Here is a 20,785-nt window from a genome sequence, read left to right on the forward strand (position 1 = left end):
AGGGTGGCATTCCCCAAAAGCAATTTCCTTAGTGGTCTCGGTGCCAGTTTCTCTTCTCCCTCTTTCCGGCCTGCAGAGACTGGCTTCCAACTTGGCCACATGGATTCAATGTACAGGCTCACAGGACTTGGCTGAGGTCAAGTTGAGATAGCGAAAGTCTAGGAAAAGGCTGTCAAGGAAGGGACCCCTGGTATGTGCTTTTCCCTCTGGGGATACTGCTGTTTAAGCTCTTCTTAAAAGAGAACTTATGAAAATTTACCCTCCAGAGATGAGCTGGGGTTGATTTTCTTCCTGCTTTGAGCTGGTTCTGGTGACCCAGTTGTTCGATTTGAAAGTCATTTATTTGGATGACAGACAAATCGTCAATGGATTAAAAAAAAAAAAGTAAAATTGAGACCTGAAGCAGTGGTCAAAACAGACGGCCACTCCTTCCGTGTCCCCCAGACAGAGCAATGGCTCAGAAATGACACACAGAAAATGCAGTACCCCACGTCCCTTCCAGCAGCTATGAAACACAAGGTCCCAGGCACGACACTAAGCTTTGGTTTGGCATCGAGCATGGCTGAGTCCTGCATCCTCTCTGCTCCTCCTTTGCCCTAACAGCCACACTTCCCACTCACTCCTGTCCCAGAGCCCAGACTGTTCCCTGCAGACAGCACTGGAAACTGTAGGGTAGGGCCTAGCACCCACGTGTGCCCCCTTCCCTCCCCATCTGACCTCCCCCCAACAGAGCACACCTTAGCCACGCACTAGCTCCCACAGACCGAAAGGGACAAAGCCACAGGCAGACTCAAGGCAACACTCCCGTGAATAAGCTTCCGTAGGTGCCGACCCACCAGGCAGGCACCTGAGACCTTGCTGCCCTGGAGTCTCCATCTCACCTGTTCAGACACCTGCATGAAGTCCACAATTCGCACACATCCTGCGTGTGACATCCCCCTCTTTAATGTAAAATGTTTTGGAATGTCCATAGATAAGGAAATGGACGGCCTGGAGGAAACTTTCACGGCCAAGTTTTCGTTTCACCTCCGGATGTCGGAATACTCAGCCTGTTCATCTTCCCACTCGCTGCTCCCAGAAGGTCCCTGGGCGCTCTGGCCACCTGCTCCGCCTCGGGTGTGGGCATGTGGGTGGCTTTTGCTCCCTCGCTCACCCTTGGCGCCTCTGCTGGCTTCGGATAGGTGGTGGCCTGTTTCTCGGTGGTGAGGCCTGGGTAGTTGGGCCCTATCTGCCGGGGGCTGGTGCTCAGGGACCGCAGTGGAAGGTCTCTGTATGTTGGAGGTGCAGAAGCTCAGAATGGAGCACAGGCCTCCCCAGTTCTGCTCACACTGAGCCTGGACGCTGTGAGTGACGGCTTCCTTTACATCTTCCCCGCAGGTCAGCAGCAGATTCACGAGGTCCACATAGGGCCTAGAGATTCGAGCAGAGGGAGAAAGACTGAGATTGGAGCATGTTCTAATGGGGCCCTGTGACAAGAGACAATGCTTAACTTGGGTTCAGTGAGTGATCTTTGCGGACTAGGTTCCATGGTAGGGAATGGCATTAAGGCAGGTTCCTGCTTCTCAAATAGGTGTAGGGCTACAGACAGTGTGGATACATGGGAGGAAAGCTGAAGGCCAGGGCATTAAGGTAGGCATTTCAGGCAGAGCAGCTGTGTGAGTGGAGAGGAAGGCAATGACGTCTTAGGCACACCCAGGCTCCGGGAGCTGGTGAGCTTGGCTGGAGTGGAGATGATCTTGACCAATGGTGAAGGGTCTTCAATATTAAACTGGTGTGTGCATGTGCTTTCAGTGAAGAACCCAGAAAGTGTTGGACTAAGGAGTTCCTGAGCAGCTCTCAGGAGTCCCCATGCTTGCCCATGATAGGTGGCATCAGTGAGGGTCTCCTGAGGTCTACCTGTGTGCCCTGACTTAGGCTTAAAACAAAAGGCCTTTATGAAAGCTGTTGGGTATGTATGCCACTGTCTGGGGGGATCTGAAACGAGATGCACTGGGGAGGGTCATTGTCCTATAGTGTCATCTCCCTGTGGCTTTCCCTTTTCAGTCAGTCAGGGTCCCCATGCCCACAATGAGAACAGCTCTCTCTGAAAGCAACACGGTACATTCCATTCTCGGAACTGCATCTCCACCTGTACCAAGGACCTTGAGTTGTTTCTTAGTCAAATTGCTGGAGGACTCACTCCAGGGGACAGAGAAGTGTGCCACTCTTTAACTTGATGGGCCTACCTACTGAGCCCTCCTTAACCCTCACTGGCCTTTAAGATCTGAGAAGATGTGGGATGCTTTATGTGACTTTGTGTGCCTAACTAGAATTACGTCCTGGACAAATGTGCCCATGACAGACAGCGCCTGCTTCCATAGGGAAATCACTGTGAGATGTGCAGCCATTTACAAGGAGCAAGGGTTCTCTCCTCTCTGAGGTGTGACTTGAGACTTGGATGACCATCCTCGGGGTCTGTGTAATCTTTCTCTGCAGGCTGGCAACCTTGGCTCTGCAGAAAAAGCGGCATATGTTCTAAGATGTGTGGCATAATCAATGCTGTTGTGGCTATTCACTCCCCAAGTTGGAACTGTCCTTACTTTGAGGACATAAGAATAAGGAATAGGGAAAAGAAAAGTCCCCTTTGGGAAATCCTAGGCAAGGGAGGCCTGGCCTGGGCTGAGGACAGGCAGAAGGGATGTTCTGGAACTGTGTTTTAAGGCCTATTTGATTCCTTTGGCATCACGGTTTGTGCATGGCTGGTGGGCAAGGCTCAGTCTCTTTCAAGCAGGCCTCGGCTGTTGCTAAGGACAGTGTGACTCTGTCTATTGAGCACTTGGAGGAGGAAGTTATAGAGAAAGGGATGCTGTAAGCTGTTCATGCCCCCTTCGTATTTTGAAAGCAAACACTGCCTTAGGAAGCTCAAATCCACTGAGGCCATCTGAAAAATGGGAGCAAAATGTTTGGTCATTTGCTGGCTCTATCTGGGATTTTGAACTGAGTTTCCTTTATCCTTTAAGCTTAAAGGATCCTCCCGGGAATACACAGATCTCTCTGGGGTCTTCTCCATCATGGTATGTCTGCCTTTGAACCCTGGACCTATAAGATGGACACCGGCCTCCTGAGGCAGGACTAGTCCCCCTCTCCTCGGCTTGTTCTGTCTTCTCTCTCTCCCTCAGGGATGAAGCCGAGCCCTGTGGGGAGGGCGTGTGTGGCCAAGTAAATTAATCTAAGCCGTGCTTTGGGTTGGCATGGTGCCTTCTTAGGCTGCAGGCTGAGCCTGTCCGATGACAAAACCCAGCACTCAACTGAGTGTCAGCAAGGCCGAAGGAGGGGAATGTGTTTGAGGCTCCAAACCCTTGACGGCTGCCAGCACCCAGTGACAGGGTGTGCAGAGGCCAAGGGAGACTAGCCACAGCTAGGGGGAGGCAGATGATAAGAAGAGAGTGGGGTGGGCAGGCAGCGGTGAGAGGGGCAGCCTGCAGCAGACTGGACATTGCTGCCACCCCTGCTCCTGGCAGAAGCACTGTAGAGGAATGGGGTGGTTTGGATTCTGCACGGCTGACTTCCTCCTCCTTAAAGGGAAAGGCAAACTTGGCTCACATTCTCTTGTTTGTGACTGTTGCCACACACTCTGAGATGGCTTTCTCGGTATGTGGGGGCTGAAAGGATCCTTTAATCAGTTAAGCTGGTTGAAAAATTGGGAAAGTTCAGCTTGAAGTCGAAGCTGGGCATTGCATCGCTGCGTGGCGCTAGGGGAAGGAGGTTTTCAAGGAGCCGGAGCTTGGCACAAACTCAATGCCCAGAAGTCCTGGCTTAGCAGCAGGAGGAGGTCCTGCATGCGGCCTCCTGGCAGTGTTCTTAAGACACCCACACCTTTGCACAGGATGGGCCACCTGCTTCGGCAGAGCAGGCCAGTGTTGGCTGCTATTGCTGATACTAAATGCTGTGGGAGACCCGTGAAACAAGAGGCCCTGGCCTGGAGGCCATGTTCCTGTGGAAGAGGCTCTTGACACCACAGTGCACTAACCTTTCCTAAATTCTAGGATGGGGCATGTGTTCCCCAAACCTGAAAGGCTTCAGTTTTCCCAAAGACCTTTCTTCAGAAGATACTCACACTCCACACACTCCATGAATGTATCACAGGCTTATCGCAGGCCCTCAACCTCCCACCCTGAAGACTAAGAAGTCCTCTTAAATATGCCACTGAGACAGAGGTTCCTTGGCTGTGAACATGTGCCTCTTTCAAGGGCACCTCGAAGGAATAGACTCTCACAGTACTCTCTGGTGACAATGAGGGAGTAATTAGGGAAAGGAAGAAGCCCTCGTCACATGAGAAGACTCCCCAAGTCTTCGCAGGTCTAGCAAGAACAGGAGGAGCAGGGCAGTTGGCATTCTGACCGCCGGCCTGTTCCTCACACCAAGTTTCAGTCATACACAGCTCCGTGCCTTGCGGATTCAACTAGCCAAGCACAGATCGACGTTTTGGAAGCAACCTGCCTCTGTACTGAAGCAGACTCTTCCTGCCGTTGTTTCCTAAGCACTGTAGACTAACAACTACTTACACAGCAGCTGCACTGTCTGTAGGTATTATAAGTCATCCAGAGTAGATTACGCCATCGATTTATCTGAGCCTTCCTCATTCATGGATGTGGATGTGTAGGGGAGGCCCTTGAACCATCCCCTGTGGATAGTAAGGGACTAGCATACACTACCAATCCCCAGGCTGCAAAGCAGGAATCAAACCTCACAAGAGAAGTTCTCAGCTTCATGAGCCTTCCCTATGATATGAAGATGCGAATTTCAATCTTGTGGCTGGTCGGAAGACAAACAGGGTAATCCATGGATAACCCATGACCAAGATCTTTGCACATCAAAGAGAAATAAAAGACAATTACTATTGTCCATGCCATTGTTCCTTTGTAAATGTTTGGAAGAATGGAAATCTGTTGTGAAGTATTAGTATGGTCCAAAAACCAAGCGACACAGTCTTTCTTTTGGAAAGGTCTGGTTGCAGAATTTCACCACGAATAATTTTATATTGTACCAAAGTGCCACAAGCTACTAAAGGCCTCATAATTGAGAGACGAGATGACTGTCTCAGAATCTAGGCATTAGTGCCGTGAAGGTGGTATGTTTGGTAACATAACTGGGAGAAGGTCGTGCAATGACCTAATGGGTTGAAAGTCCCTAAAATTGTGCTGATTTGGCTCAGTGAGTCACCATGGAAAAGATGGACGTGGCTATAAAGGTGGCAGTGGTTGGCACTGTCTGCTATACTGGTGGCTTCCCTTTTTGTTCTCTATCTCTGTTTTTGGGGCCTGTGGACCACACTGCCATGTTAGAAACAATGCTGGATCAATGTCTTTTACTGCTCTGCAAAATCCGGGATCCTACAGTTGGGGTAAGAGCCAAGGAATGAGATGATTTGGCTCTATCATCTTCAAGTCCATTTTAGCATGCCTGTTTAGCCGACTAAAGTTTCCACTGTTTGTTTTATGCTTTCTGCAGAGTTAGAGAAGGGAACTGGGGAGCTCTGGAAGCAGAAAAAGCTGCTGATTGGATTGGAGCCATTGAGAGCTAAGGTGCTGTAGCCACACTGCCGGAACCCCAGTCCCTAGTTTTGCTTCTCCCTAACTGTGAGTGCTTCGCCACAGCAGGGCTCAGTTTTCTGCGGTGAGAATCTGGAGGCATGAAGGGTTGATGTGAGGAATGGGCGGACACTTCATGTAACACACCTGGCCTAGTGCCAAGCACCTACACGCAGGTAAATGTTAGTGTGTATCAGCTGTTGTGAGCTACTGAGCTACTCCAATCACGCAGCAACCAGGACTTGGCCACAGGGAGGATGGAGAGTGGTAGATATTTTGCACTTAGTAAAAATAATGTTTCTGTTTGGGGGGATTTCAAATTTGATGAATTTCTGGCGGGGTTTTCTAGCTCTCTGGGGCACACCACAACTGTATCCACTTAAAGGGAGTTCACCTCCAAAAGTAGCAATCCTCAAACACATTTCTGGCCCTCAGGACCCCACCCTTGCCAGGCGACCCTTCCTCCCATTCTCCTGGGGATGGGGGTGCTGCTACTCACTCATGCATCAGGAGGTCCTTGAAGTTTATCATCTCCACCATCACGCCGATGTTCTCCTGCGCCGCTGAGCACAGATTGTGCTTGAGGTAGCATTCCCTCTGCAACTGGAAAACCATCTCCTTGATTGCCGGACACTTCCTGCTGATGCAGCCAAATCTGTGCCGCAGGGCATGGGCCTTGCACCTCAGGGCATCCTTGATGAATGATTTGCCCTGAGGGTGGAGGACACAAAAGGGAGGGGGGCAGAGGAGACAAGGTTTTTTCACTAGCCAGGATGGCATGTGCCAGTCTTAGGCTAGCACAGGGGTTTTTGATCTCGGCGTACCGAGGCTGCGCTCGGATTGATGTGGTTCTGGGTGGGAGGTGACATGACATCGCTGGCATTGGGCCAGAGTGGTTGTGAGCTCTGTACACAGACAGATCTGCCCCTCTCTTCCCCAGTTGCTCTTCTAGTTTCCCTAGAATTGGGGTGTCCTCTGGGCAGCTAGGAGGTGACTGCCTGGTAGCAAATTCCCTGAGATTGGCCCTAGCTCCTTTGCCAGTGTCAGTAAGAGTACACTTCTTCCTTACGCTCCATCCTGGGAAGCATGGGAAGCTCTTGGAGCCTCCCATTTAGTTCCGGTGCTCCAGCTCATGGTCTCGTCACCTCTTTAGATGCTTCCAGGAGGGACGTTCTTTACTTTTAAACTGTTAGGATTATGGTTTCTAAAAGGTCCCCCCAACATCTTGCTTGGCAGCAGGTCAGTGGGACATAAGCATCAAATAGCATCCTCCCCACTGTCTCAGAGGGGTGAGGCAGCCTGGCAGGCATACATGTGGCCCACAGTTCTCCTTCCTGGCACCCTTAGCCGATTGTGCCAAGGCCAGAAGGAGGCAGTTGTCGGGATGTGGGGGCAAGCTCCCAATTTTACTCTTATCAACCTCCTTGGCCTGGAGGCACTGCTGGGCATCTACCCAGGAATCTCCCCTTAATTTCCATGCACATAGGCTGTCTCTCTCTCTCTCTCTCTCTCTCTCCTCTCTCTCCTCTCTCTCTCTCTCTCTCTCCTCTCTCTCTCTCTCTCTCTCTCTCTCTTTCTCTCTCTCTCTCTCTCTCTCTTTTTTGAGGCAGGTCTGGAAATCACTGAGTTGAGAAAGTGAACCAGTTCAGGTTGGAAGCGGGAAGCCAGCAGTATGTTTGTTTACTTTGGTTTTCTCTTTAGAAATGTCTACAGATAGTGTCGATGGTTGAAGACCCATGTGGTACCCATGCCCATCCACCCTGTGGCGCCCCCTTTTCTTTGATTTTCTAGCTGGGAGCCAGATGGGCTGGAGGGCAGAGCTTGGCACTTTATTAAGTAGTTACACACTGAGAAGTGACTTAAAAGGGATGTCTCTAACTTGAGAACATTCTCCTATTGGCTGAGAACACAAGATGGATTTATGTGAGGGCTGTGGCAATCTGTTTTTTCAGTATTCTTCTCTGACATCCTGTGGGAAGGCCCTCGATACACTCCTCTCTTCCAGATTTCCTATTGCGTGGCCTAGCTCCAATTTGGAGGGGGGGGGGGAACACACACACGATTTATCTACGGATAGGCAAGGAGTTCAAAGTTCTCCCTCTTCCCTCCGTTTCGGCTTCCCCTGTGCTACCTCACATCCTCTGCTGTCCCCATCAGTCACGTCCCTTTCTGGTTCCCAGGCCTTGCTTTGTGAGGCCGTACTCAGGATGTCAGTGGATGGTGACGGGTGACGTGTCTAAATCACACCTCATCCGTTGGCCTACCCCAGACTTAGTCACCTCACTCCATTGAAATGGGAGAGGAAATTTATGAGCTATACCAACAGTGTGTTTCGACAGGGCCGAGAACCGGGGCAGAGAACGGCAATGAGCCCAATGCTACATGCCACCTAAACACACATTCTGTGCCGGAACCACCAGCTGGCTTATAGGCGGTTTGCCCTGAGTAGCAACTCAACTTTACCTTGGCAATCTGAGGCGGATTCTGGCTATAAGGCAAGCGAGATTCAGTCAGGGTTTGACTTTTCGGGTTGGGAGAGGAGACTCTCTTTCTGCTCTGTGCTGTTTGGAGGCCGTGAATTATCTATGTGGCCTGCCCACATATACACATATACTTTGCTACCTACAGCGAGGGTCCCTGCCACTCCAGCCTTCTCTTCCTAATGCACTTTTGGGGATGGGGTTCTGGTTGTCCAGACACTGTGTTTACCACTGGCTATGACTTTGATGCCCAGCCTGCTTTGCCTATGCAGATACAGTGTAAGAATTTGAAAGGATCTGGCCCAATGGCAACTCCAGGAAGCAAACACACTGGTGCCCTTCTCTACTGCTGCAAGCGTCAAACTGCCTCAAATAACAGTTTGGGAAATGGGTTAGCAATCTGTCCAGCTAGTATTTCAGCCATGCCACACTGACCCAGAGTATTCTTCATGCTATATGCTTTACCTGGGCGTCGAATTTTCCAGCATTATGCAGAAAAGTCATGCAAATCCCATGTAAGCCCCGGATTTCACAAGAGTTGTTCTCGAAACATTCAAACACACCACACCCCACGTCTCCGGCGTTGACCAAACAGTGCTGGATTTCCGCTAAAATGACAAAAAAAATTACAAGTTTTCTGCCATGCTAACAGTAAGGGCTAGAGGAAAACTAAAGGGGAAAAAGGTGTTCCAATTTCAGAATAGAAGAAGGTGGAAAAATAGAATGTCATTATTTACTACTGCTTACTGAAAAGAATTGGTATTTGTTTTTGTAAAATTAGCCAAAAAGTAACAAATATCACAGTCAGAAGTTAGTACAAGCATTTTCCCCCTCCCTCTTTCTTTCCCACTTTATGAAGGTATATGTGAGAATACTCAGTTTAAGAGCAGAAAATATTTCAGTTTTTGAAACCCACAGGGAAAAGTAAAATTTCCAAAAGACTTAGTTTCATGAATTAAACGGCCGCAGAAGCCACTGCCTTTAAGATCCAGCTATTTCCTTCCTGACCCCAGACGAAAGCTTCCAAAAAGCAACTTGAATTCAGCTTTATGATTCAACACCTAAAAATCAAAACAAGATTCCTATTAAAGCCGTGTCTCCAAACCACCCGCATTAAAAAATGCCAGGCCAGGGAGGCTGCGGCTGGCAACAGCCTCAGAATGGAGGCAGGTGGGGGCTGGCCTTCCACCGCCATCATTCACTTTGGAAGTTCCTTTTAATTAGGGATCTGGTGTGAGATATCACTTAATCCCCTAGAATCCCTGGGGCCCAGGAGCGTGCTACCTCTTCCAAGACGTCCTAATTCGTCAGCCTGAAAGGACAGACTGGGAGCTGTCAGGCTGCGGGAGTGCAGTCTCATGCCCTCTTGGGCTCACTCAGTTCCACGATTTAAACCAACCGCAAAATTACAACTAGGAAAGTGTATTTTGGAAGAAGGGCGGGGCTGGAGTCGAAAAATCTGTATCAGATGAAATCTAGCGAGAGAGTGAGGGGCGTGTATCTGTGGAGGGGCACCTAAACCCGAGAGAGGCAGGGCAGGCGAGGGACCCTCGACTGCGCGCGCCTGGGCAAACGGGGCCGGGGAGGGGGGCAGAGAGAGACCGGACTAACTCCACGCCTGGCCACGGACAGGACAGCGATTGCTCATTTGGGCGCCCCTGACCCTCATTTGTGTATTTTGACTCAGGCAAGGAGCGCACGCACGCCACGGCCGCAGCGTTCACAAGGCCCCAGAGGAATAGCGGGAGTGGGGGCATAAGCAAGGAGCCGAGCGGCAGACACGTTTCTTTTTCTCCCGGGAGCTGGGAAGAAGGCCAGCCCCGTGTGCCGCACGCCAGGCTCTGCGCTGCTGCTTGCCGCTGAGCAGGGCCGGCGCACGATTTGGGTCGTGTCAACATTTCTTCCCTTGCTGACCTGGCTAGGAGCAAGGGACCACGGAGCGTCACACAGGTACGCTTTGCGAACTCCCTCCTCCCAAGGAAAACTTCTTGGTGCCATTTAACTGGCCAGCAAAGTTCTGGGATGTCCGGCAATCTTTAAAGGAAGGAGAGTCAGTCCATGCCAGACTGGCCGGTTTGGAAGAAGTTCTTTGGGCGCAGGGCGAGCCCAGTTCCGGGGACCCTTGGGGCCCTGCACAGGCTAACCTGGACGAAGCGCGTCTTGCTCCGGGCCTGGCACTCTGGCTGGAGCTGGCAGCGCCAAGCGCTGCCTCGTTTCCCCTCAGCCCTGGGGGAGAGTAGCAACAAGTCCTGCCTCAGCCATTTCATCACCCTGCTAGCACGTGCGGATTCCGGGAGCTCAGAGCCCAGCCCAGACCTCGCTTCTTCCCTCTGCAAGCCCCGAGCCACCAAGAGTTTGCGCTGCCTGGGTGAGCTCGGGTCGCTGGGTTGGGGCTAAACGCACTGGGAGCGCTGCGGGCGTGCACCGTGTTTCCCCCCCCTCCCTGCGCAGCTCCCTGCTGCAGGGCGCACGCGTTTACCTGTGTTCTGCAGGGACAGACGGCCTTTCTGCTGGGAGCTCCTGTCTTGCGGACCTTCCGGAGGGTTCGTGGCGTCGGTGCCCCGCGCCGGGTCCAAGGTGGCAAACACCAAAGCCAGGGTCACAAACTGGCCCAGCCGCTCGGCACACATGGTTCTGGGTATCACCCTCCCGCCGGGAGACCTGGATTCTTTGTGCGCCCCTCCTCCTCCTCTTCCTCCTCTGCTGCTTCCCCCCTCCTCCCACTCTTCCTCCCGGCTCGCCCCTTTCCTCCTCCTCGCCGCAGCTCGGATAGAGGTTACCCAGCGCCCTCCCGTAGCTCTCCGGAGAGCATGTGACCAGGCCGTTAGCAGAGCCGCGAGTGCCTGGCGATGGCAGGGATGGTGCCTCAAATATCCCTGGAAGCTCTGGTGTCACTTGAATGAAGGAGTCGAGCAGGTGTTGTCCCGGAGGCTGGACCAATCCGAGACCCCGGCCCGTTTGACAACACAGCCGGGAGGCGGGGCCTGCGCCAACTACTACGGGAGGAAGCGGAGCGCCGCGGCGAGCACCCCACAAAGTTGCCGACCTGGCGGCGGCCACGCTTTTGCGTGCGTGTGTGTGAGCGCGGCCCAAGATGCGTGCGCGTGTGCGGGTGCACCGGGGCAATGGCCGAACGGACTGAGAAAAAAAAAAAAAAACAAAGTGGATGCCAGTTCTAGTTGCAACGCGAAAACTAAAAAAAAGGGGGGGGGGTGAGAGAGAGGGCGGGGAGGGTCTGTCTTTACTGGGACCACGTCCGCAGGGGCTCGCTTCCGGCTGAGAAAGTTTTCTCTTTGGAACTCAGTGACATTGTCAGCCCCTAGGCCTGGAGAGATTGGAACAGATACCTGGGCACAGAGATGGTGCGAGCAAATTGAGCTCTGATGGGAATTCCTAAGTGTGGTGAGGCTTGGCTTTTTTTTTTTTTTTTTTTAAAACAAAACAGGCGCTTAAAGACAGGCTACAAAACCCTGAAGCACTTGGCCCGACAGTCCACCTCCCACTTTATTTTTGCCCGGGTTTGGTGGGTCCTGCAACACCTGGGGCGTCTTGTCTTTCCCCTCCCCCAATCCAGACGGATTCCTGTCTGGGCTTCAGGGATCCAGGTGACAATCCAGACTTGCATCATTTCCTGGCGGGTCGCTAGGAGGCCCAGGCAGCCTTGGGTCAGGCGGCCGCGGAGCATCGCGTGCTCCAGAAGCCTGAGCTAACAGACAACTTTAGGCATCTCCAAACACACGCTTCCATTTTTTCCTAAGCACCTCTCGGCCCAGTTGGAAGGTTCCCTTTATTGCTCAGCATTCTGATGCAAAAATAAAAGCAAAAGGTCTCAGGTTCCGGGACTTTCTCTATATACCTTCTCCCTCTTTTGGATCCCCCTCCTTAAGCACCCTGGGAATCAGATTGCCTTCAGCTGCTATCTCCCCTGCTGGAGGAAGCAGGGAGAAAGTTGGGCGCTGCTGGGAGCGCCTCTCCCCCCCTTCTGTGTGTGTACGTGTGCACGCTCACGTCTCCCTCGCTCCAGCCCGGGACAGGAACTGCTGCTCTTGGCCTCGTTAACCCGACGGCTTAGTTCGGGGGGCTAGCTTGGTGAGGGGAGGGTGGAGAGGCGAGCGCTGCCACCTAGTGTCACCTGGCCCTCATCCGGTATTGGCGCTACTTGCCCCTCCCCCTCATTCTCACCCTAGTCTTGGAGAACAGGTGAGCCTGGGTACCAGCTCTCAATATACGTCCTCGCCGTACCCCCGCTCGCCCGCGCACTCTGCAGTAATGCGCCTAGGAGGTTTCATCACCCACCGCCTGCGGCGACTGCTACCCTGGGCCTCCGCACCGAGGCGCACTCTCTGACTCTTCTGCGCCTACGTGTGACACGCCTGAGGGAGGGGTTGCAGAGATGGGCGCCCAGGTTGTCTGCCAGCTGCCCGCTCAGTTTTCCTGGGTGCCAGTTGCCTTCCAGCAAGGAGATGGCAGAGGCTGGGGCTCAGGGTGACCGCTGCTTCACACTGGAGAAAGGAAGGGAGGAGGTGGGAACGGACTTTCCAGGGGCAGAACCTCTTGGAGCTTTTGTTCATAGTACCCAGAAAATGGTCACTTTGAATGTCTTAGACTTGGATGGCGGGAAGAAATTGCCACTCATACCCATGATTTTAATAGCAGAAACTTCGTCACTCATTTTTTGAGGAAGGTGGTGGATAGTGGGTATAATGATGGGTCATCCTCACTGGCCACCTTGCTTGTTTGAATAGTTAATTTAGCTTTCTTTATTAGTTTATGAAAAGAAACCCTCCTGTACATCCTTAAAAACAAACCAAACAAAACATGTTGGTCTGCGCTCCCTCCCCCCCCCCCCCACTTAAGGCCAAAAATTTTTCGGGAGAGTCAAGCAGACCTCAGCCTAACTTAACTTCAGAGCTGGACAGACCTCTATGGCCTCATCCACAAACAGAAGTGGCACCAGAGAAACAGAATCTGGAGATTCAGGGCGGTAGAAGGAAAGCCAGCTTGTCCTGTTGCGGTGAGGCACCGCGCCTGCCCTCAGAGAACCTGCGTGGTTTTAAAAAACCATCTTGAGGTTTTTACTCCAACTTTCAAGGGAATTTCATGGCTCCCATCTGAGCCAATTGCCGCTCTAGGAAGAGCCCACAGTGGCTGGATGTATGGTGCTGTGAGCGCACATAGCACCCAACACTGAAGGGTCCTTTCTGGACCAGCCGGCCAAGGCAGAAGCACAGAAAAGGGTGTCCATCTCGCCAGGGCTGCAGACTCTCTGGGAGGTTTGCTGGGCGATGCTCTGGGCCTTTGGCCCAGGGCAGAACGAGGCTGGAGAAGGGCGGGGCACACACTGGAGCCTTTGTTGTGATCCCCTTTCCCCTGCAGATTCCCTGAGCTCATCAGTCCCTCAAACTGGGTTTGGCAGACAGTGGAAATGGGCTGGGGACAGTAGATGACATAAAGCCAGCATGAATTGAGCACAGGTACTACATCACACATCTGAGACTTTGGCGCCTCTCTAAAACCTAATGTCCACCCTAAATGGGAACAAAGGCTTGGAGGAGCAAGGGTGGGCCAGCCAGTGCTGCACCGTGGTTCCAGCATCTGGACAGTTTGAGACATATAATTGCGGAGACAGAGCTGGTCTGTCTGTGACACCCAGACTTGTGTGATGAGAACCCCCCCCCCCCCCCCCCGTTTCCCTTTACTATCACCCTCAATGGTGTCCAAGAGTGAGGATTTTGGAGAGGGAAAGCTAGGGAAGGGTATTGCCAAGTGGAGGCAAGGGAAAGGATGTTTCTGTGCAGGCAAAACACACTCTTGAGTTTTGTGTCAGGAATGAGGTTGTCCAGTTTGGGGCTAAAGAGGGAGAGCAGCCTGGCTAGATGGCTAGTCACGTGGTGGTAAGGCCGAGCCATGTTGCCAAATCCTAGAAACGTGATTCAAGGTGCTCTTTGATTGATTCTCTTTAGGACTCAGAGAAAGCTCTGGGATGGGTACTGACATTTTGGAACAAGATAAAGGGAGTGCAAAGGAATGGGTTGACCTCTCCACGTGGGGTGTGGTGTCCCGCAGGACAGAAGGTCACCTTGCTCCCTTGTGAGCATGTGACGCCCTAGCAGATGGGATCATTCTAGCTCGCGAAGGCACTGATTACGAGTTGACGCGGGTCTCTAGTGCAGGCTTCCTGAAGGTTCCACAGGCTGAGTGAGGAACATGGCTTTCTTGGGAGCTCCGCCCCCTGCTTGCCCTAGCCTATTGGGGCAGACTGGCTGGGCTTATGGCACCACCTTATGGCCAGAAGGGGTACTGTCTGGCCAAATAGTTGACTCTATTCTTCCACCTGGTCAAGGGCCTGTAACACTGGGTGCCCCCGTGTCCCTTCTGTCACATGTTCCTCAGTAGGTCACCCTGGCTCAGCCAGCTCCCACAGGGCTATGATTTAACTTCATACCCTGAAGAAGGACATCTCTTCCAAACATCTTGATTTCCCATCTTACGCCTATCGTTCACTGCCTTCTGTGCACCCTGCTTGTTTCATACTTGTAGGAAGGAAATTGGAACAAAAATGGCTAGAGGTAAAACTGGACTAAGTGACAAACTGCTGTGTCAGGCTCCCCAGATTCTCATAAGCAGAAGTCTCCCCTAAAAAGCCTTGATCCTCCCCTTCGTCCTTTGTCATTGGTTGCTTTGTTGAGCAGGCTTCGTAATTAAAGGAGACTAAATCTTTCACATTTGGGTTAGTTCATGAATAAATCTTCAGAATGTTTTCTGCTCCTTTTTCCTGTAAAAGTTCAGGTCTTCAACATCTGAATGAAGAAGACTTTTGGGTCTGGCCTGGAAACCAACCACTTATAATATTGTTTTAGCTGGGCAAGGTGCTGCAAGCCTTTATTCTCAGCTCCTTGGGTGACAGAGACAGGAGGATGGATTGAGCCCAAGACTTCATGGCTAGCTTGGGCAGTACCATGGGGAAAATGATGTTGAGTTCCTTAACCAGCTTCCAGAGTGCTGGAACACAGCACACTTGTGAACTGGGCACTTCTCATCAATCAGTAGTCAAGCTGTTCACAGATTGGCCAGAAATACAAATGATACAAAGGAATTTTTTAAAGTCTCAGAGAATAAGGACACTGTATCCCTCAGTAGATCCATTTACTGGAATAACACGAGAAGACAGCGAACATCAAGGGTCTGCCTGTGGCTGAGCTGTGTTAGGGCTTCATCCCAACGTCTGAGCAGTACCCAGAAGCCCTCACTGTTTTCTTTGGGACATAACTTTTTCTTCCTTCTGTGTGCTGAGACAAACTCCGGGAAAAAATATCCCAAGCAAGGGGCTGCCTGGCTTCCTCAGCTGAGGCCAGTAGGGGCACCGTGATGCTGGGGTGAGGTGGCACTCCTTCTGACTGGCTTTGGAACTCTGGCTGAGAAACGCTGAAATTTAGAAAAATCTTTTTTGTGGGCTTGTTTTCCACATGAACCTGACTTTGGTAAATGCTGAAATCAGTTAATGTACTTTAACCCTCATTGTACCCCAGAAGTCTTTGATGGTTTCTCTCTCTCTCTCTCTCTCTCTCTCTCTCTCTCTCTCTCTCTCTCTCTCTCCCTCCCTCCCTCCCTCCCTCCCTCTTTCCCTCCCTCCCTCCCTCCCTCCCTCCCTCCCTCCCTCCCTCCCTCCCTCCCTCCCTCCCTCCCTCCCTCTTTTCCCCCCTCTCTCTTCCCCCTCTCTCCCCCTCACACACAGCAGTTCTATTTTCAAAGAATGCTATTTCATGACTTTTGTTCATTTTTAGAAGTCTTCCAGAGACAACATTAAAAAAAAAAAAGTCAGTGAAATCCATCCTGTTTTAAAATTACTCAGTAGAACCCTTGGCAAATCTACGGCTCTCTGCATAAATCATGGGATCTTGAACTTAATTTTTTTTATATCTTTGACATTTTATGGCGCTAGGAACACTTTCATCATTTTCGCCAATTATTGTCAATCATGGTAAAAATCTCTGAAGCGGGAAGCCATGGAAGGATGACGCAGTCATCTTGAAGGCTGATGCAGGCGGGCAGAAAGCCAGCCCTGCTGTTGTGTCCTGCAGAGTGTGCCTGCGTTCCCAGGAAGGTATAACGCGCAGATGGCGCTCTCTTTGCAGGCTTCTTCGATTGAGCATTGATTGCTTTTTCTTGGACGTACATTTATTTATTCAACTGTCACCTGAACGGCAGTGTTTATGGGGCACACTTCTTTTGCTTTCCATGAATATAGTTGTGACCATAGAATTTCTAATCGTATGTGCAAAATGATAGAGAGGAAAACTGTCAGGGAAATGTTCAATCGCCAGGCAATTGAGATTAATGTAGAAATGGCAATACTCTGTCCTGGTAATGGCGATGGCAGGAGGAGCCGTGTCAGCAAAGGTCTAGGCTCTGCGTCTGCCCGGAAGCCAACCTAGATGGCATTTAAGATTCTGTGAGTAAACAGAGAAGAAAAGCAAACGTCTTATTTTCATCCAGCTGGCCATTCAACAGGAACGATTTTATCTTAAAATATTTTGCAACATAAACTTAGAATGGCCCGTCTTCCTAAAAAGAATGGAGGTCAATGTTCTTTATATCTTTGGGGATATTTGCTTACTAAAACTTACTTGATGAAGTTTAAAATTGACAATGGAGGGAGTGATTGCAAAGGGATTGGTAACAATATGGAGACGAAGGGGTGGGTCCCAATGAAGCGCTCTCATGGGTGTTTAATGTACAACGTGCTTGGCTACCATGGCGCCAATAGTGCAATGACTGTCCCTAGAACTGCAGACTGTCGTGGGCTATGGGAAGAAGGGATTTTGTGTAAGAATCAGAAGAATCGTAATTGAGAACTCATTTTCTCAAGATCTGAGATGGTCAGGAGGGACCTTTCCCAACTTCATGCCTGACTTCTGTGGAGCAATTAGATGCAGTCGCACAACAATGCTCATTCTGGGTTTATATATTTTCAAGACTAGGAAATCACGCTGTGAAAGTTTCCCACATTTAAATTATTAAATTTTCTAATGAAGTTTCACTTCCTTAGGTTAGCCAATAAATAAATAGATAGATAGATAGATAGATAAATATAAATAATAAAAAAGACCATTTCTGATGGCTGTGTGCAGGATGAGACCCACTGATTCTTGGGTGCATAAGAATAACACCAAAACTAATACCCCGTGCACACTGGAGTCCTTGTGTCAATGGCCGCTTGAATCACTCATCCATGATCTACACATGCCATTGACTCCCTCCTTTGTCCATTTCCAGCTGTCTCAGACAGTCATCAGGTTGGTGGCTGCTACAGCGGGAGGCTGCGTGGGAGACATTTTACATGGTCTTCTGCTTATGTTTTCTTCAGTGTTTTTCAGACTCCAGTGGGGACCAATAGCACACGACCAAACACCCATGACATGGGAGCTTTATCGTAAAGTTTTAATTATTTTTTTGTATCTGGGATGGAACCCAAGGCTTTGTACGTACTAATGCTAGGCAAGAACCCTCCTACTGAGTCAGTCCTTATAGAATTTTCGCAAGTAATTTTATGCACTCAAAATCTTCATTTTGAAGACATTAGAACCTTATCGACTCTGGCATTTATTAATTCATCTAACAGACTCACACATATCTGTGTACTCCACCTGGTGGTGTGTTCTGCACAACAGGGAGACAGGGACACATTTGTAGCCCTTAGAGTTTAGTGTGGTCATCTTTATAGCGCACATGGTAGGGATTTTGATGGGGAGGAACCAAGAGGATGGTAGAGGGACTCCTAAGAGGAGTCAAAGGTGAAAAATTTTAGTTTTTATATCCGTAAAAAACAGGAAGTGAATCTTGAAAGATGATTGGGAGGCATTTAGAATCTGGGAGAGAGAGAGAGAGAGAGAGAGAGAGAGAGAGAGAGAGAGAGAGAGAGAGAGAGAGAGAATGATGGGCACCAGAGGAGCCAGAGTATGGGTAAGCTGGAAAACTGGTTGGTTTTGTATGGCTGAGAAGGCCACACTTTGCACTGGAATTTTCATTTAATAACCCATGACTTCTGAGAGAAGCGTTCTCCACCCACGGAGGGCACCTCCATTCAATTTCCTGGTCTCTCTTTAACAAACCTATAGAATACTAGGTTCCCATATGGCTTTCTCATAGATCCTTAGTTTTGGTTATACCTCCCTTCTCTCTGCCCTGCCACCTGCTTACACCTCCCACTCCCAGCAACATCCCCCCCCCCCACTTTCAAGTCCCATGTGTTCTACTCCCTCCCTCCCCGAAGGCCTCATCCCCCTCTCCCCTACCAGGGGATCCTTCCTGTCTTTTTGGCTTTTACCAGCACTCAATGCTCCAACCAAAAGTCTTAAACAATGAAGGTTGAGAATGGTTCCCTTCCAGGAAGTCAAGAGGATGAACTGCTATGGAGTCAGCAGGTAGAGGTGATGGAGATACCAAAGCAAAGCTCCTTGGGTAGTCAGGTGGCAGGCGGGAGACACAGAAGCAGGTTCCGCAATGAGTGGTCCAGAAAGAAGGTGAAGCTTCTCTTTCATCAGATGCTCCCTCCCCGCTCCTCTTACGTGACGGTCCCATCTTCCCCTGTCTCAGAATGCTATCCCCATGCTTGCTCCAGCACAGCCAAGAATCTTTGGTATTCTCCTGTTCTCTGTGCCTCTGCAGGAAGCTCATCACCGTCTCGTTTCTAATTCCAGAATGCCTACAGAGTCTGTTCTGTTCTCACCATTTCTAATTTCTGCCGAGTTGACCCGGATGCTCAGTTTTGGTTGCTCTCCTCCCGGTTCCCTTCCTTTCCCCTATCTTTGTGTGTCTTGTTCAGAGTCTCCCACTGCCAGCTGATGACAATGTCAGGTTACTTAGCCTCTCCAGGCTTTAGTTCGTTGGCAGGGTTGTTGTGGGTTCTGTGAGACTTCATGCTTGGCACCATTGTTTCTCCCTTGATCAGGAGCGGTGGTTGTGACCATCCTCTGATGGGCAACTAAGCTTCCCTGGGCACTGTCAGAAGGTGGGGCACAGAGTCAGTGAGCTGCTGACTGCCCTCACTGTGGTCTAGTGGCTCTATCTACATGGGGAGGTTGGGTGGATTTCCCTGGGTCGGGAACTGTGTGGACCACGGTGGATGCATGTCTTCCTACCTGCAGATTCCCTGTGTGCTGTAAGCTTGCCACATTCATTTCTTTCAAACGCCTCTGTGGGCTGCCATAGTAGAAGAAGAAATCCTTCATTTGTATGTGTGTGTTGTCCAAATGGTATTTTTAAAGATTTATTTTTGTGTGTTCATAATGTTCTTGAATAATGTTTCCATAAGTGTAGTGCGCAAAATCTGCCCATGTATATTTTCGAGTGTGATTGTCTTCAGCAGTCGGGGAGTCGTTTGCCAAGCTCTTCCTTGCCTTATGTTTCCTGGGATAGTGACTCCCTGACTGGGAAAGGGCTAAACCCAGGCCCTAAGGGCAGCACCCCTGCCCTTGTCCCTTCCCATCCCCCCCCATCTCTCTGTGGCATCTTGGCTCTTTAACTACACTCCTGGGTCCTCTGCCTCTATCACTAACCCTACAGATATCTGATGGGCTCCTTTTAGGTGCCAGGTGTAGTGCCGGCTGCTGGCAGCCACAGTGGGGGCAGTCAGAGGGGTGGGCAGCTGCTCTCTGACAGCAATCAGGTGACTCAGGCCTAGGCCTAAGCTGAGTGGTCAGAGGAGGTCTTCCTGGACCACAGTCCTTTCTACAGAAGCCCCCATGGCCCCAAGCAGCCAGTCACACAGGAGCAGCACCCTCGAAGACTACACCTGCACCTCCTTCCGGTCTGCACTAAGGGAATCAGCCCCAGCTTCAAGATCCCGCTGTCTCATTTTCTGTACCCCCAACAACTAAAGCTTCCAAAGCTACAGGTCTAAATAAGCCCTTCCTCCATTACCATTGTTTAGTCGGGTATTCTGAGACGATGAGAGAAAACTACAGGTGATTGCCTCCTCCAGCTCTAGAAATGACTTCTCCACTGCAGGGAGGCGAGCCCCTCCACAGTATGCAGACAGGCATGGCGAGAAACCCCTCCACAGCAAGTCCTGCACGAACTGGACTTTCAGGTTCCTGACAGTTCCTCCCCAAGAGGGAGGATCTGATCAGCTCAGATCGCTGCTTCGTGCTTTGTGGTGAAGGGCAGGGTTATGTGCTGTTGTCTATCTGGGACCCTGCAGGTAAGGTGGGAACAGCAATTTCCAAAGACAAATCTCATGGTGGGCAGGACACCAAAAGACTCTGTGAAGTGTCCACTCTCAAGATTTGGAGCAAAATAAGGCAGTTCTGTGAGTTGGGCTCTGTTTCTGCCCAGCCCTTTCCCCCTGCACTCCTCCCCGGCACCCCCAGCTGGGGTTGCTGGTCAGCCTCTGGGAAGGAGAAGGCAGCCTCTGCCAATGAAGAAGGGCTAGTTCACTGTACACAGGAAGGCAGGGAGCAGATAGAGCTGCCTAGAGAGCGATCCTTGTTCAGTGTGGGCCAATCAGCAAGGACCTTAGTGATTCCTGTCCCCAGCCTTGTGCTCCTGAGGGTGCCACACTGAGCTGCAGGAAATGGCTTATTGATCGGTCCCTTACAAGGTCCTCATACCTGGAGAAGTTCAGTCCTTCAGTGGCTTTCTCTGCCGTAAGAAAGTCTCCAGAATGTGAAGCTGCTTCTCTGGATGCAGGGAACCAGGTCAGAGCCCAAGGTCTGTTTTAGGGTGCTTCCCCGC

At 50.9% G+C, this 20,785-nt stretch overlaps 1 protein-coding gene across 1 annotated transcript; it reads right to left on the reverse strand.

Moving 5' to 3' along the window:
* Positions 1-1,022: 1,022 nt before the first annotated feature.
* Stc2 (stanniocalcin 2) lies at positions 1,023-10,680 on the reverse strand. Its single transcript, XM_038329148.1, has 4 exons — positions 10,530-10,680; positions 8,516-8,658; positions 6,070-6,281; positions 1,023-1,410 (listed from the first exon to the last, which is right to left on the reverse strand). Exons 1-4 carry the CDS (start codon positions 10,678-10,680, stop codon positions 1,023-1,025), a joined length of 894 nt encoding a protein of 297 aa, XP_038185076.1.
* Between the last annotated feature and the right edge of the window lie 10,105 nt (positions 10,681-20,785).

Source organism: Arvicola amphibius, chromosome 4, assembly GCF_903992535.2.
Source record: "Arvicola amphibius chromosome 4, mArvAmp1.2, whole genome shotgun sequence".
Lineage (NCBI taxonomy): Eukaryota > Metazoa > Chordata > Mammalia > Rodentia > Cricetidae > Arvicola > Arvicola amphibius.

Bases quoted from the DNA above. Each gene is read 5' to 3' on its own strand.
- Stc2 (XM_038329148.1), bottom strand. From the start codon at position 10,680: ATGTGTGCCGAGCGGCTGGGCCAGTTTGTGACCCTGGCTTTGGTGTTT. The intron at 6,282-8,515 runs GTAAAGCATATA...CTCCACCCTCAG, and splicing joins CTGGAAAATTCGACGCCCAG to GGCAAATCATTCATCAAGGA. The intron at 1,411-6,069 runs GTGAGTAGCAGC...TCGAATCTCTAG, and splicing joins AAGGACCTCCTGATGCATGA to GCCCTATGTGGACCTCGTGA.